The 16,591-nt window shown below is 50.2% G+C and overlaps 1 protein-coding gene across 1 annotated transcript in view; it reads left to right on the top strand.

Moving 5' to 3' along the window:
• CDH23 (cadherin-related 23) overlaps positions 1 to 16,591 on the top strand; it is a gene marked incomplete at both ends in the record, with an annotated part of 127,246 nt that overhangs the window by 64,948 nt on the left and 45,707 nt on the right. The window contains 4 exons of the mRNA XM_010294518.1: positions 2,770 to 2,882; positions 4,937 to 5,125; positions 13,708 to 13,857; positions 14,658 to 14,816. Coding sequence (XP_010292820.1) covers positions 2,770 to 2,882; positions 4,937 to 5,125; positions 13,708 to 13,857; positions 14,658 to 14,816 — 611 coding nt within the window. The remainder of the gene's footprint in view (positions 1 to 2,769; positions 2,883 to 4,936; positions 5,126 to 13,707; positions 13,858 to 14,657; positions 14,817 to 16,591) is intronic.

The following is a 16,591-nucleotide window of genomic DNA, read 5'->3' as shown; positions in this document are numbered from 1 at the left end:
GATAAAACAGCTTGAAAACCGTTCAGCTGGTGTGGCTGGCTGCACCGTTAGCTGCGGACTAAGCTGCGCCTAACCCAGGCTTGGCTTTTTCCTGGGTCAGGAAGCTGATGGAGAGATAACAGGAAAGAACCAGGTGGGGAGGGTGAGAGACTGGGGGGAGGGAAAGACAAAATTGGGTATTTTTTCCCTCACTTTTTTTTCTTTTCCCTTGCTCTGAGGAAAGTGAAAACATGTGAAGATGATTAGAGAGGTTTTTGCAAAGAAAGTGTCTTGGGGGAATGTGCGTTGTTCGGCAGCACGAGTACTTCATCAGGGATCACTGGCCAGAGGAATAATGAAACGATGGTTGGAGAGGCATTGTAGAGGAAATTATGAAAGGCCTCTGCGGGATGAGTTTGGATTCTGAGGCTAATTGGCAAACCCAGCAATCCCCTGCTCGAAGAAAGGCACCCCAGAAGGCATCAGACACGTAGCTGCCATCCGAGCGGTGCTGGGGAGGCTGAGCCTCTGGTGTGCTGCCTGGGATGGTATTTGGGTCCTAAATGTATTCATCTATCCTGCAAAAAATGACTGTGGTCAAATATGGAACACATAACACTACGAATTTTTAGGACACGGCGCTCGGTGCTGTGTTTAGTCCTTTGTGTCAAATGCCTGCCCTATTGACCTATTTCCACTAAAACCCATTGGTCTCCGCATTTACTGATGCCTATTAGCAGAAGAGTATTTTGTGATTAAAAAGGTATTTTATTACTCTTTATATTAGGGGGAGTGTACCAAGATCGCCCTGATGCATAAACTTTACCATGGCAACATGGCATCCTGGAGCATTTAAATGCCTTGCAGCACAATTCAATATATCTCGTGGAGTGTCCTTCAAATCTGGTATCAGAAGAAGTCTCCTAAAGAGTCAGCCATAAATTACACAGCAAAGGTGGGAAGTCAAGATGAAAAGAGGGGAATCCGCAGATCTTCACATATGGCAGCAAAAAGTTAGATTAAAAAAAAAAAAAAAAGCAAGGATGCTGCTTATATTTTAAGTAGCCATGCATCAGTTCGTTAAGCTGGCTAGCAGTCAGTGGGCCATTTTGGCCGGAGAGAAGAGAGGACCAAGGACAGAAATGGGAGGCATTTGGTCTGAGAGGACGACAGAACCTCAGTAATGGGGGCGAAAGGTGTTACGACACTTTGGGTTCTGGGAAAGAGAGGAGATGCTGGCAGCCAGCAGCTTGTGAAGGCCAGGGTGGCTCCCGGGGCTGGGAGGGAGGGGAGAGCCGGACCTGGAGGCTTTGGCCATCCCGCAAAAGGTGCAGCCATGGTTAAACGGGAGATCGGAAGGGAGCGAGGGGGATGCTGAGTGATGGGAAAGAACTTTCTGCGGCAGCAATTCTGTCTTGCAGCTCCCTTCCAGGGAAATGATGAATGTTGCGTGTGTTTTGTTCATGCTGACATCTATTGAGAAGACAGGGTTGGCTTTTTTTAATTTTTGACTGGGTTGAGTATAGCATACCTGCAGGGTTTCCTCTCTCCCGTTTGGGGCTGGATCAGGGGTTTCTGCATACCGTGAGACGAGGAGCGGCATGGTGCGGGTGGCCATCTGCCTGTGTGCAACCGCCTTGGTCATCACTAATTCAGCAGCCGCCTCTGGTATTGTGTCGGGCCGGCGTCAGGTATCCCAGGCTCCACATACCAACTGCTTTCTTTTGTCTGGCTGACAGAGAGAGCACCTGGGACTGTCGCAAGGGCATTCCCAGTGCTGGACATTTGTCTTTTTAGCATCTGCTGGCTGTGAGACTCGAGTGTTGTCTTAATCCTCTCTGGGTGTCTAGTTCCAGAGGAGGAGTCAAGCTGCGGATGGGATGCTCGACGGAGCAGCACAGCCCTCTGTGGCACCCTGTCTGGTTGCTTGCACATAAGGACTGTCACAGAGGCCAAATTTGGCTCAAGTAGAAGAAAATAAGGCAGCTGCACAGGGTCAACACAGCTGGCAAGAGCATAAAAGCAGGACAAGTGCCTATCGTACTTACACTAATACTCTCCCTGGCACCAAGTATGTCCAGCTAAGAAAGTTCCTGAGCTGCATGTGGCTTCTCTGTTGATAGGTTTTTTGTTTTCTTTCATTAACATCTACAGTCTCTCCTTGAGTACGTGTGGACTTTTATCATCCTCAGCATCCTCTGGCCGGAAGCCCTGCAGTTAAACTACCGCTTGTTATCATATAACAAATTACTTGTGAGCTTGGTCCATCTGCACCTTCCTCTGATTAACCTGGACTGATGTCCCCTTAGCCCATGTGTTTTAAGAGAAAGGCTGTGGCCACGCTGGGACATGGTGTCCTGTGAATGCAGGCAGTTGCTCAGAGGGGAGCACCTCGATTCGGCCCTAGTTTCGGCATGTTTTAACCAAAACCCTTTGAAATTCTTCAGCTGCCTGCAGCGTTTGCAACTTTATTGGCTGTTGGAAGGAAAACACTGTTTTGAACCTTGAGCTGGGGCAGGCGAGAGAAGGAGAAGACCATTACAGCCATTAAATTTTAAAGCACATTGAGATAATGTGCAGGGTTCGCAGAGCCCGCTGCAGCCTGTGCCCAGCTTGGAGCTCCTGGCCTGGCAGTGGGTCTGATCTGTAAAACCTCTCTTCCAAGCACCAGGTCCGGGCACATGTGGAGACTGGCATTCCTCATGCTTCCCTCTCTGCGTTCCCCCCCTGCACCATTCGGCATCGGCTGTACCAGCTGCTTGTGCTCACGCTGCTTCTTCTTTTCCCCAGGTAACACCAACAGCATCTTTGCATTGGACTACATCAGCGGAGCCTTAACCCTGAATGGGCCGCTGGACCGGGAAAACCCCTTCTATAGCACTGGATTCATCCTCACGGTGAAGGTGAGACCTCCTCCATGTGGGAGACACACCGACAGAGCAGGACGGGGAGGGCACCCTGCTTGGGCACAAGCGCTTTGAGACGGAGGCACAAACCTGGGACACGTTGCTCCTGTGGGCATCCAGAGCTGTGATGTGCTGTTCCCCAGCCAAGCCAAGCAAGATGTTTCTTGTATGGTGGCCCAAAACGTGATTGATGTTTAAGGTTATTTTTGGTGCCCTGCCTTGCCTGCAACTAGATCTCCCTGTGGCTCTATCTGCTGGCAGCATGCAGATGCCCTGGGATTGCAAATAGCACAAGACACCTACATTCAGGCACCTGGGTTGTGCCCACTTGTGCCTATTTCCCACCCTTTCCCACCCCAAAACCCCAGAAAAGTAGGAACATTGTGTCATGGCAGCAGGCAGCAGTGTAACAGGGCATTGTCTGCATCTGCCCGGCACAGGCAGGCACAGGGAGGGAGCGATGCTGAAAGTTGCCTTGTCAAGAAAAGGCATTGGAGCGTGGTCTTCCAGCCCCACCAGCCCCACCTGAGAGCGGCTCCCCGGCTCCGCTCGCAGCCCTGTAATTAAAATCAATACCAAGCTGGGCAGCTGGTTGGAAACATATTTAGAAGTATAGATTCTGCTGGGCCGGGGTGGGGAAAAATCAGCACTGTAGGAAGGGTCATTGATTGGGAGGGCGGCAGCCAGCGCATCACCTTCTCGTTCTGGCAAGTGCAACGCTTTGTCAGGGGGGCAAAAGGACAAGAAATTACCCCTCGTGGTCCCAAGCACAAGTCGTACTGTGGGGCTTTATGCACAGGGAAGAGATCCACATCCATCCCTAGTATCATTTGGTTTGAGCTTTTATAGTTTAAATTCAGTAGAAATCCATAGAGGGAGGAAAAAAAACATACACACGTTGTCTGTTTTTAATAGGGACAAAAATATCTGTTTAATCTTGGAAAGGTTTTTGAACCTGAAAACTTGCCCATTTTCCTGCCTGCATGATAATGGAGTTCCAACTATATTCTCTTGATCCGATAGATTTTTATTTCCTCTCCCCACAAACTTTGCATCCTCCTGCAAATGCCAACTCTGTGCGTCCCGCATCCCCAGGACCCAAAATGTTCTCTGCCGCTCTCATCCTGGAGCACGCAGTGAAAATACAGCTGGATTGCTCCTTGTTCGGATCAGCCTGTTCTGCTGTTGTGTGCAGAAGCGGTGAATAGCTATGAGCCGTGTGGGTCGTGTTAGCGTTGCTTTTCCATGCCCACAGCAAAGCAAGATTATCCAAAGGACAAGAGGGAGGGACTGTGCTTGAAAAGGCTGTTTCACAAGTCTTGCTTCTCTGGCAATAAAATCTGCAGGCTTTTCTTTTGGGAAAGCAAAATTGAAGTCCTTCTTGAGACAGAGGTGCGATACAGAGTCGTGACTCAGATCTGTATTTAGACACATGTTACCAAACCTATTTTAAGGTCTAAATCTTGTTTTCCTCTGTTGCCCTAGTTTTCTGTCCCTTCAATAGTACTATGGTGGTTAGCTCCCTGCTCCTGGTCCCACCTCTGGAGGATGCAGAGGGGAAAATAGGAATGCTGTTCACTCCCTTGTGGCTTCCCTTATTTTGAGGACCGTTTCCCACATCTGGAAAGGCAATTTTCTGGTTTAAATGCTTGTGGCAGGGAAATCACCTGCTCATCCCCCAGTGTGACTCCAAGTCCTGACAACCTGTTGTATGGTAGGGCCAAGTGATTGCGTGGTAGGGCCAAGTGAGAACTTGGCCACAGCCACGCCAAGGGAAATGTTAAACCCCTGGGAAGGGAGCAGGTTTGCGAGAGTGCTGTGGGTCTGAAGCATGGGTGATGGAAAAACTGGGTCAACATCTCCATGTGTTAATGGGTCAGCGATGTGGAAAGGTGCTCAAGGTTAAGGGGCAATGGCAGAACAAGATGAACATCCTTCCTTGGCAAAGTGGAGGAAGCAAAAGCTGCAAGAGTCCCTAATCACGGCGTGCACACTTTTACATTTTACTCTTTGAAAAAGAAAGGCTGCCCTGTTGTTTTCCCTCCTTGCAGGCGACAGAGCTGAACGATGACCGCACACCCTCCAACGCCACCGTCACCACCGCCTTCAACATCCTAGTTATTGACATCAATGACAACGCGCCCGAGTTCAACAGTTCGGAGTACAGCGTGGCCATCCCGGAGCTGGCCCAGGTGGGCTTTGCCCTTCCCCTCTTCATCCAGGTGCAGGACAAAGACGAGGTGAGATACCGCCTGCCGTGGGTGCTTCTCTCCACCCTTTGTAGGGTAGCACTGGTGCGGTTTTGGGGGATGCAGGGAAGGATAAGGCACTGATTATCCTGTGATGAGGTGCGTGGTTATGTCCCGATACCCATTTTTTCAGCTCTTACTGCTGCCCTCGCTCCACTTGCTCGGTCCCCCAAGTGCAGCCGCCCTCCCCAGAGCACAGCCACAGCATGTGCTTTAATGCAGTCAGGATTGCACGGCCACCGAGAGCCAGAAAACAGGATTGTGTGGGATGCTGATTCTCGCCTGCTTCCGAGAGCTCTTGTCAGGCAGTCCTTTGCCAGCCTGTTTTAGAAAGGGAGGAGTTTTTCTGCCGGGGGTCCCAGGGGACTTGCCAGGGAGGGGAAGGAAAGGACCTGCAGGCTCTCTGCCCCAGGGGGGACAGCTACTGCTGCTGTCAGGGGACGAGATAAGAGATACCTGCCAGCGTGGGGCTGGAGGAAGCCTAAAGGGACTGGGATACCAGCTCATCACTGCAAACGAGCCGGTAGCGTTGGGGACTTGTTCCTGCATCGTGTTAACAGAGCTCCTGTTTATTACCACGGCAGGATTGTAGCATGTTCTCCAGCCCTGGGCTTGCAGCCTTCAATTACTCTGATTATTTGACTCGTGCAGTTCATGTCTGGCTGCTTCTGTGTGCTGGTACCCTCCAACCCCACCACGCTGCCTGGTGTCTGCTTTAAACAAGTGCTGACACCTCATGGTGAACTTTCCGAAATCCCTCAGAAAGGCGCTGGCTGCTGAGGCTACAGGCTCCTTCCATCCCTATTCCTCTTCAGGCCAAGCGACAGATGAGGGGAGAGGGTTTGTCAAAATAAACGGCATCATCAGGATGTTTTCCTGATGCTTCAGGTAAACAATGTGGTGGCACCAAGGGATATGAAACAGAACATCTCCCCCTGCCCCCCGAAATCCCAGTGGGTCAATTAAAATGTGCATCTTCTAAGATGCCTTTGCTGGCTGAAATGATGGATTTGCTTTTCCCCAGCCCTGTCTGGAGTTCACAAAGTCTCGTAAAGCCACCCAGAAATCCCATTTTTTTCATGTGGAGTGATTATGACACAGAACTAATAATCTACTTGTGACATGATGTCACCATCCGAGAGTTATGAGTTCAGCCTGAAGAGGTGCAGATGAGCTATTAAGCAGATAAAGAGACTGTTTTTTCTTGAAAATGTCAATTGCTAATAAAGAAGATATGGATATGACAGATGCTTAGGATAGTTTCTGAATAGAGCCGCTGTCGTGCTTTCTGAGAGATGTCAGCAGATCCGTTCTTGAAGGGCATTGTAACACTTCTGTTTGTGCCAGGAGGATGAAGGATCTGTCATTACTTCAGGTTAAAAGCTCATTTTACTGGAGTGACTCCCATTCAAGAATTCACTTTTCAGCCTTGCTAATTTTAAAATGGGAGAATAAAAAATAGCCTTGCCTTCGCAATCGCACCAGCAAAAAATAGACTCATTCTTTTGGTGTATTTCTTTAACTTCCTGAGATTTCCCCAAAAGAATTGTCTGAGATTTTTAAAACTGCTGAGAGAGGACCTCTTGCACGAAGGGAGTCTGAAGGAGTTTTACTGTACTCATCTTTGGAGACCCTCATATTAGCATGGATTTCTTTGACCGTGTCATTATTTTCACTGATAAGCAGCACAGGAGAGCTGATGTCTTGGAATATCTGGAGGGAGGAAAGCTATAAGCAATTGTTTTTGGGGTTTTTTCTGCATTATCCTGTGGTGGATCTTTCTTATTTCCCCTCGTGGATGCTTGCAACTGGATTAACCATCTACGTAGCACTTTAGGGGAAAAAAATGGGGAGAGGATACCTAGGTAATGAAAAAGATGTATGTGAGATAGAAGTGGGACTGCATCTGGAGCCAGGCTTGTTCTAGCACTGTTTCCCGGGCAATGTACTTAAAGAAGTCCCAAGACCCCCCAACTTTCGGTGAAAAACTTAGAGAAAGGGAAAATAGTTGCCTGATGGTGATATTTTGGATGCTCAAGTACCTCATGAGAGTCACGAGCCTTTTACAGACCGTCTGGATTTGGGGTAGCCGGGCTGATGCCAGGCTCTCTCAGCTTTCTGTGGGTGCAGGGATGGGATGGTGAGGACTGAGGTCTTCAGGCAGTGATGTGACTGAGGACATGGCTGACAGAAGCTATTTCACTAACAGCCTTCATGCTGGAGATGACACAGTTCGTTTGTGTAAGGGGTAAAGGAAACAAGAAGAGAATTATAGATGTCTCTGGGGAGAGCAGCTAAATAAAAAAATGAGAGCAGGTGGATAGAGACACATGAAATTGAAGTTAGAGTCTTCAGGAAGATCATTTTGCTCAAGTTTTGTCTCCTGCCTCCCAACCTATGTTGTTAAGTCCTGAGAGAGCCCCTTGGCAGGTTGGTTTCTTTCTTGAGCCAAGCCATCCAGTCTTGTTCTGGCCACTCCAGCAAACTTTGATGCTGTTCCTTCAGCCCTCACGCTTATTGAGGTCCTACTTAGATGGAGCAGCCCATACCTGAACTTTGCCCCACGCAGGGATCCATCACACCCTGGTTGTGTCTTTGTAGAGCTGGGGAAAGGGGTATCATGTGGGTTTGGCCCTTAAAACACACTGCGTGGGTTGCCAAGGCCGTTAAACAAGAAGGTCTTTTGTAACCAGGCCCACGCGGCCTTTTTAAATGTTGGGGTTTTGGTCTTTCTTTCTTCTGGTGTGTTTTGTGCAAACTTAAATGATTGCTTTTTGAAGGGCTTAGATTAAACGATTCAGCAAAACACTTAAAAATGTATTTACATTGCACACAAGACCACGCTTGAAAGCCTGTGCTTGAATTTACCTCTGTATTTAAGTGCCTTTCTGGAGCTAGGCTGGCATTAACGTCTCAGACAAGGTACCTAAGCGGGGTGCCTCCAAGGAGAAACCCATTCCTCTGAGTCTGTCCCTTGCAAACTCCCAGCTGCCCTCCCTCAAACGTGGTCACGGTCTTGCTCCAAGAGGAGCTGGCTGGGGGTGCAAGGTGGGACGGGGAGCATCTGGAGAGGATGCACCCGGGTTGAGCTGAGCTGATCCCAGGCGTGGATTTGGGGTGTTCAACCGGGTGTGCTGGTTTCTCTTTTTCCATTCTCTAGGGCGTATCAAAAACACGTGAACGCAGGTGAAATCAGTACACAGGGTTTGCATAGGGTTTTGGACCCAGCCTTCTATGAACCAAGAAAAAAAGCATTAACCTCTGTGCAGCTGAGCTTCTCTCTCTGCCAGATGGACTGCAAACCACCTGAATACCTTTCCAAAGCCGTTTGAGAGCTGGTCATGAAAATCTGTGGAAGTTTCCCAGTGTTTAGACTGAGCCTATAGTCAGCTGGACACTGCAGAAGACCACAATGTATATACACGCCCGGGCAGGGGTTGGATTTTCCCCTCATTCATGTTCCGATAGATCAGCAGGGGCAAATAAATCCTGTGTGTGAGATGGAAGATTAAAGCCTTGAATTACCCAGTTCTGCAGCAAGGTTTGTTTCCAGGTTGAGAGCAAGTGCCCCGAGCTGTGGAACAAGCTTGTGTTAATTCGTGGGGCTGTTGAGCTCAGGCTCATCTGCTCCAAGGCTGGCTGAGGTGAGGGACATGGATATCCTTTCAGGATATACTGGTGGCTTGAATGCAGTATTTCAGGGAGAAGGCAAGAGTTTGGCTGTGCAGGAAAAGGAACAGGGCATCCCTCATTTGGGCTTCCTATCGCTGCAAGATCCTCAGAGATGTATTAAGAGAAACGGCAGCGGACTTTCCCAGGGCACACCAGAGAAACCAGCTCTTCTACCACGGCTTTTACTTGATTTTCCTTCACGTGGTTGACTGAAGAGGAAGAAAAGGGCAGAGACTGTATAAAGCACAAGTCTGATGGTTTGACATTTCGAAATAATTTTGAAACAATTCTCCAAAATAAGCATATTGAGGAAGATAAATGGGGAATTTAAAAAAAGAAAATCCAGGCCATGGGAATACACGGTATTTGTTGCATAAAGCTGCATCAGCGACTCGCATAGGGATATCGTATGTGCCCATGTGTGTGCAGGTGCAATATATGAATCATCAGTAGCATATATATGCATATGACAGACATGCGCACTATAAATATGATCTACAGAGCAAAGAACTGTAAAGGGGAATTGACGGCGCTCAAGTATTCTCTCCCCAAAGTGCCAGCTGCCAGTCGGGCTGAATTAGATTTCACAGGGGTTTTTGCAATACACGGAATTCACCAGCAAATTACCCTTAAAGAGGGAAAATCAATCATTTGGAGCAGAGATAAGCTGAAGGCGAGGCAGCCTCGGATTGATCCCGTCTGTGCAGGCGTGTGTGGAATTCAGCAGATAACCTGGGGAGAGTGGGGAAGGAGAAAACTCTTCTGCGGGGGAAGCCAGCAAGGACTGCCACTTAGGATGGACAGAAAGATGGGAGAGAAGGGCTGCCAGCATGGGGAGGAGGATCAGAAAGGCTGGGGAGGAGGATCAGAAAGGCTGGGGAGCATTTTGTTCCAGGCATCCTGCATCACCTGTGACCACAGTTGAGGTCCTTAGGGGTGCAGGGGACGAGCTCCCAAGCCCAGTGAGCCCTCAGATGGGTCATGGATGCTGTCATGCTTGGGTGCCGAGTGGGAAATGCTGGGAGCAGGCAATGGGTGCTGGGAGCCTGAACTGGCTGGGCAGCGGGAGAGAAGCAGGCAGCTGTGAAGGTGCTGTTCAGAGCACTCAAGTTAAATGCCTTTAAGTGGGTGAAGAGAATAACCCTCTTCATGCCTTGTGTTTTCCAAGGAAGGATTATGCATTATTTGTCTCTGACTAGCTAGAACCGGGCATAAGGTATCCAGGCTGTACAAAGAGGCAGTAATTGCTTTTTTTCTCAAAAAAACAAGCCTCTTTTTTTTTTTTTTTTCCCTTCCTCCTCCACCACTCCTGAACTCCTAGCACTTTCCTTTCTTTGCAAACTTGCCAGAATGAGGGATATTAAACACTCCCCACCTCTTTGTAGGTAATAGCCCGTGCCTAGAAAGTGGCTGGGAGGAAAGCTGGAGTTATGCTGGATTTTGTGCTTCAGAAAGGCAGGGCTCTCCATTTTGGACAAGGAAGCTGCAGCTGAGCTGGGGAAGAGGGAACCCAAGGGAGCCCTGTACCAAGTCAGCATGAAGAGAAGAAAACTGAGGATCCCAGGCTGCTTTTTCTAAACCTAGGAGAGATTTGTGCTGAAAATGAGCACAAACCTACCAACCTACCTACCACCACCCTACCTACGCACCTCAGTGATTTCAGGGAGTGGTACGGTTGAGGAAGGGTTGTTGACTTGTCTAGGGGGTTTTGATTATTTATTTTTTTTTACTTCAAGTTTCTGTGTAGCCATTGGTAAGTGATGCTAAATACTTTGACTGGTGGAAAGTTGAATAATTTCTGAAGCATTTCCCTGTGCACTCCCATAAGGAAGGGGCTGGGTGGGAGCAGGAGTGATGGATGAAGCTAGTGGGCAACAATCAGTGAAAAAACAGGGTTAAAGTTTATGATCCATTCTCGGCCAAAACGAGAACAGCTGATGTGGCTGCTCCTGGCCTCCTGATGTGAGAATATGTTCCCTGATTCGTGGTGAACCATGCCCTGTGACCGTGTCTTGCAGGTTGGGAGAGCAGACTTTTGGCCACCATTCATAGCAGGTGCATGAGCAGGTCCCACATGGTGCCTGGGACCTCTGGAGGGACACACATACCCACCTCTTGGCATCTCGCAGCCTCACGCCTGAGCTTCTGCCCTCACCTGCCAGGCACTAGCTGTGCCCAGGGATGGTCTCCCCTCTGCTCCAGCCCCCTGAAATTTAAGAGGGATATTGGGCACGTGGGGCTGGCAAACAGGTCCGTCGCAAACTGGTTCAGATATGAAGCCTTTGGGGCACGTCAATCAGCGGTCGCTTGTTTGGAAGTCAAGTATCAGCATGAGGTTGACGCTGGCATTGTGGCAGCAGGAACACGATGCGGCTCCTATTACACGCTCCAAGGAATACGCACGAAGAACAAAGTAATAATTACGCCCAACTGCAGCTACGATTGTCTTTTAGCTGAATTGACATGAAATTTCCATCAGTTGTGGCGCCGGTTATGGCTGGGAGGAGGTTTTATTGCTGGGAAGGAGGCAGCGGGCAGCAGCCTCGAGCCACGGCAAGTGCTGGCCCCATGTGCTGGCATGGGATGAGACGAGCTGGGAAATGTGCGGCCATGTCCCAGCTTTGTGCAATAGCAAACTTCCCTCCGAAGCCTCTTTCTTTATGGCTCCATTTGTTTCAAATGGAGGGTGCATGCAGACGGGTTTATTATTGTAGGGTTGCTAAGCTTTGGCAGGCTACTCGTTAATTTATGCCTCTAAAGGAAGGCAAAAGGAGCCAATTTGTTTTCAGTGATGGGAAAAACCTCGAGCGATACAAGAGCTGGTGGGTAAGGGGTTGGAGGGGCGAAACGAGCAGGTAAAGCAGGTCATGCACCCATAGCACACCCACGCGTCCCGTGCTCATCCCCGGCAGCGCAAACAGATGATGCTTGGCCGTGAGCCCACCACTGCGACCCGGGACCTTTGGGAGCCCGGGGAGGCAGTGCTTGTTTTAGTTCCTCATGAACAGTTTTCAGATCCGTTGTTTGCTCTGGGTGGCAGGAGCAGGTAAGAAGGGGTTAGGAAAATGTAAGCAGCTCCCTGTGGCTTCCTCCGGAGCAGGGGGTGCTAGCTGTGAGCCAGGCTGAGCCAGCCCCTTCTGCTGGGCAGCTGATAACAATATGAATATTCAGATTTGCTTTCAGCCATCCGCAGGGGGCTCGCAGGCTCCGGGAACTAGGAGCAAGGAAAGCAGCATGGGGGCAGAAACAAAAAAATAAATAGCTGAATAAATATATAAATGGCAACTGACAGCAGCCCTCCCGAGAGGCAGATGTATTCCCCTTCTCCAGACCTCACATGGGGAGACTGAGGTACTCGAGGGGCGGCTAATTAGGGGTGGTGGCTATCTGGAGGCTGATCTCCTTCCCCAGCTGGAGAGGAGTTAATCCACCCGGCTCTCTTCCCACAAATACTTGGGTTTCTTTTGATGTTTCAACTTTTATCTCATGCCTCCAACAAACTCACTCCTCTCCGGCTTCCAAGAAAATCCCTCACATCTCGCCACCATGAAAGATGCTTTCGTGTACTGTGGGGAAGGCACGGGGCTCCAGGAGAGACATTGAGGGCTCGGCAGCAGAGCTGCGCAGAAATTCCTCAATGAAGTGTCTTTTTGTCGCTGGTGGGAAACAGTTGTTTGTTATAAATCGGCATCTTAAGGGTAAGGTACAGAACAATGGCTTTGGGTTTCCCCCTGCCGCTCTCCGTATCCTCTGCTCCCTCCCTCCCAGGCTGTGTACCGGTGTCGGGGAACATCCCTCACTCGTACCGGGGTTGGCACTTCACAGTTTGCCAGCAAAACAGCTTTTGGAAGGAGCTAAGTCTGCCCCAGACAGGTCCCTTTTGTTCCTCTGTAGGGATGCTCCCTCCCTGTTGTCCCCCAGCTGAGCATTGATGGGCTCCTGAGGCCGTGGGTGCCCTCGGGGCTTGCTCCTGCAAGCGTGGCTCCCTGGAGATGCTCAGCTTGCCCCCCCGGCTCCGCCGGCTGCTGGGGGGCATGGCAAGGAGGAGGGCAAGCAGGGATTCTGCTCTTGCTGACGGCTCTCAGCAGTCACGCTTAGCCAGGTTTTGCTGTTAGTGCCCCTTCGTGCATTTAATTGGTCCCTTTTTCTGATAGGAGGGAGGTCATTTGGGGAAAATTGGAAATTCGGCTCTGGCAGCTTCTGAACTTGCTTTTCATGCGCTCTGCTGGGCCATGCTTTGGGAAGGGGTGCCGTGCCTGGAGCGAGGGCCCCGAAATGCTGCTGTTGATATGTTGGTGATCCTGCTGCTCAGCCACGTCTTGGGAGAGGATGAGTTTTCCAGTTCCCAGTTTGAGCTGTCTTACTGGAAGGAGTCCTCGCTTGGAGAGGCCTCTGTGCTGTGCTCCCCAGCACAAGGTGATGAAATCCCAGCGTGTGATACCCTGCATGGCGCGTGGATCTCGAAACAGTAAAAGAGATTTTCCCTCCAGCTGTGTGCTGTGCAGGTTTATCCCAGGGATGCATTCCTTTCATGTGCACATAGATTTTGTATGAAATGGGTACACGAAAAGAAGATTATAGAAATCGTATGCATCATACACCCAGTAAGTGTAAGAAAACACAACAGAGTGCTCTAAGGTTGGTGCCGAATCCTGTGACTCAGCTAACCAAACCCAAGCAGATAAATGCTCCCCTGCATCTCCGGTAATTGCGTTTTTACATGTCTGAAGGCAAAGGGCTGTGCCCAAGCTGCTGGCGCTGGCAGGTTTGTGCTTTGCAGTCGGGTCGGTGTTTTTTGTCCCGCGCTCGCGCCCAGGCTGGCCCCGCCCCCAGCCTTCCCCAGCGGCTACGCCAGCTCCTTCCTCCTTTGTCACTGTCCACCTTCCTCTCTCCCTTCCCAGGGACCCAACAGCGTTTTCGAGGTTTACCTGGTGGGCAACAACTCCAACCACTTCATCATCTCACCGACCTCCATCCAGGGGAAGGCGGACATCCGCGTCCGCGTGGCAGTGCCACTGGACTTTGAGACCATTCCTCGCTACGAATTTTCGGTAGGGCTGCACCCCTGTGCTCTATGGGACATCCATATTTTTAGGAGTGACTTGAGAATTACCATTAACCAGGCTTCTCTCTTCCTCTCTCTAATCCACGCTGTGAAACTCCAGAGCATTACAATATGGCAAAAAAATGGAAGTAATAATAAAGAAAAGAAGGAGGTGGGAAAGAGATTTGCTCTGCACCTTCTCTCCCTTTCCAGCATCCAAAGGCTCAGCTGCCAGAGCTTAAGCAGAGCATGTTCCCCCTCCCTATGTCATGGGGCCGTAAAAGCTTTATAGAGCATAAAACTTTGTTTTAAGTGCACCTATCAGGCAGCAAAGCTCTCCCCAGCCTCCTGCTCCAGCTTTGTCCTGCTCTCAGCCTGAGATATAAATTCTTAAGGAAGGCAAAGCAGGCTTATACCACATCAGCGTTCTTAATCCCGGCAGAGGGGCTTTCATACACTGGTGGAGAAAGATGAGCAAAAGCCTTCCTACCCTTGCTTCAGGCTGTGGTGGGGTGGCCGGTCCTGGTTCTCCAGTTTGCCAGGCAGAGGCTGGGGCTGGTTGGGGCAGGTGGTGCAGGGTGTTTGGCTCACACAAGGTCAATGCCAACTAAGCAGCTCCTGGGGGAGAGGGAAGGGGCTCTTTTCTTCTTTTGAGCATACATGCTTCAGTGGTTACCACTGAGCCGGCTCATTGGGTGGGGGAGCCCAGGAGAGCGTTGTTTTCTCCATTACAGAAGAATAGATAACTCTCCCAGGCTTCGCAAACGGTGTCTCCAACCCTCCCCTTCGCTTCCTCTCTCTGCCCAGCTCTTTGCAAACGAGAGCATCCCGGACCATGTCGGCTTCGCACGAGTGAAGATTAACCTCATTAACGAGAATGACAACCGCCCCATTTTCAGCAAGGCCCTGTACAACGTCAGCCTCTTCGAGAACACCACCGTGGGCACCACCGTCCTCCAGGTCCACGTGAGTAGGAGCATCCTGCCTCTCTTTGCCAAGTCCTTTGCTCTGCAGTGCCCATCACCAAGGGATGGATTGGGGAGCCTGGTAAGGGAGCATCAGGACATGCTGGCGGTGGGGTGGGTCATAGTCCTCCCATGGACTTTTGGAGCAGATGTCTTGACTTTTCCTGGTGTCTGGGTGATGTGTGTGTGGTTGCCACCACACCGGGAGCTCAAAGAGAGCCCTGCCCTGAAAGGTCTCATCTGCAAACAGCGGCTTGGCCTGTAGATGCTGATTCCAATGGTCATGGTCTTGTCTCTCCCTCTTCCTTGCTGCGTGGGATCCACCAAGTATTTCAGTTGTGTACATGGCTTGTGTCCCATCACGTATTCACTGCTTCTCTCTTACCTTAATTCTTATTGGAAAAGATGCTCTGGTACCTGATGAACTTGGTTGCTTCATCAGTGAGAGTGAGCGCCCAATACGTATCTTTCAGTGTGGGCTTTCTCACTGCCCCATTTGGAAGCATCATCTTCTTCAACCAAATAGAGGTCAGTTGAGCCAATAAACGGGTGAAGGATGGAAAAAGAGGGGAATGACTGTATTTAAGAGAGCGTGGTATTAAATGGCTGACGGCAGAACGGTGATGCAGCAGACAGAGATGGTGACAATAGAGAGACATTTCCATAGGGCTGGCAAGAAGGTATGTTTTCTGGGGCGCAAGGGTGACGTCGGTCGATGTCAGCACCCATGTGGGGCACAGCAAGAACGAGACCAAAACCCTGTGCTGAAAAACAACCTAAATAGGAAGCAAAGCTCCTCTGGGATGGGTAACGTCAAAGAGGGAAGGCATCAAAACTCCTGATAGGTTTTGGGTGCGTTACTACTGCTATCGTTAGTTATAGATGAATTTGGTGCCCTCCCGGCCCCACCTTGCCCCCACGCTCCTGGGACTCAGCCCCTGGTTGCCCATCCGCGCGGGCATGCCGATCCAGAGAATAAAAGCCCTGACAAAGGGGTTGGGTGTATGCGCCTGTGTGTAAGTGTGTTTACTCTACAAACAGATGGTGTGAAACTGTACAGAGCCCCTGAGCTGTTCCCATCTGACAGTTATTAATATTTCAAGCAGATGTTTCGCTAGTCAAGCCGTCAGACGCTAAACAATGAGATTGTTACTGCGTCTCCTCTTTCCCCAACTTCCAGCTATGCCAGCATTTTGGAGCGAACGCAAAATGCCAGGAGTTGTATCTTCTATGATAAATCAGAATGGATGCAATTAGCGCTGGAATCCAGATTGCCCTCCCAGCTGATCCCAAACTTTTAACAACCCTCATAAAGTACCAGCTCCTCCTGCTGCTGCCGCTCGCCTTCGAGATGCAGCCCTCTGCTCACTTCCACGGCGCTGCCCGTCTGCACGGTGCCTCTCCCAACTGTCCTACGTGCCGCAGACAAAAACTCTGCTTTCCTTGCTAATAAATTCCTCCTGTTTTTTTTTTCCTTCTTTTCCGCTTCCCTGGGAGCTCTTTATGGGTACTCACCCATCAGGGTTAGGGATGGGTTTTTGAAGAAAGCCTGGCCAGCCACAGAGAATGCCCGCTGCTTTGGTGGACTGCTGAATGACATCCTTATGAAAGGGGACTTTTGTTGGCTCCCCCCTTGCTCAGTGCTGCAAAACGTCCCTTTGTGCAAATAAGTTCAGGTTTTGTGCCGTGCGTTTGGAGGGGCGATGGGTTTCCAAGGTGCTAAGGACAAATCAGGAGGTTTACGAGCCTGGGATGAGCAGGGGAGCGCGTGGGCCG

This window comes from Phaethon lepturus, unplaced genomic scaffold (assembly GCF_000687285.1).
Source record: "Phaethon lepturus isolate BGI_N335 unplaced genomic scaffold, ASM68728v1 scaffold24189, whole genome shotgun sequence".
Classification (NCBI taxonomy): domain Eukaryota; kingdom Metazoa; phylum Chordata; class Aves; order Phaethontiformes; family Phaethontidae; genus Phaethon; species Phaethon lepturus.
Note: the sequence above shows the minus strand (reverse complement) of the source record. Positions and strands in the feature narration are given on the sequence as shown.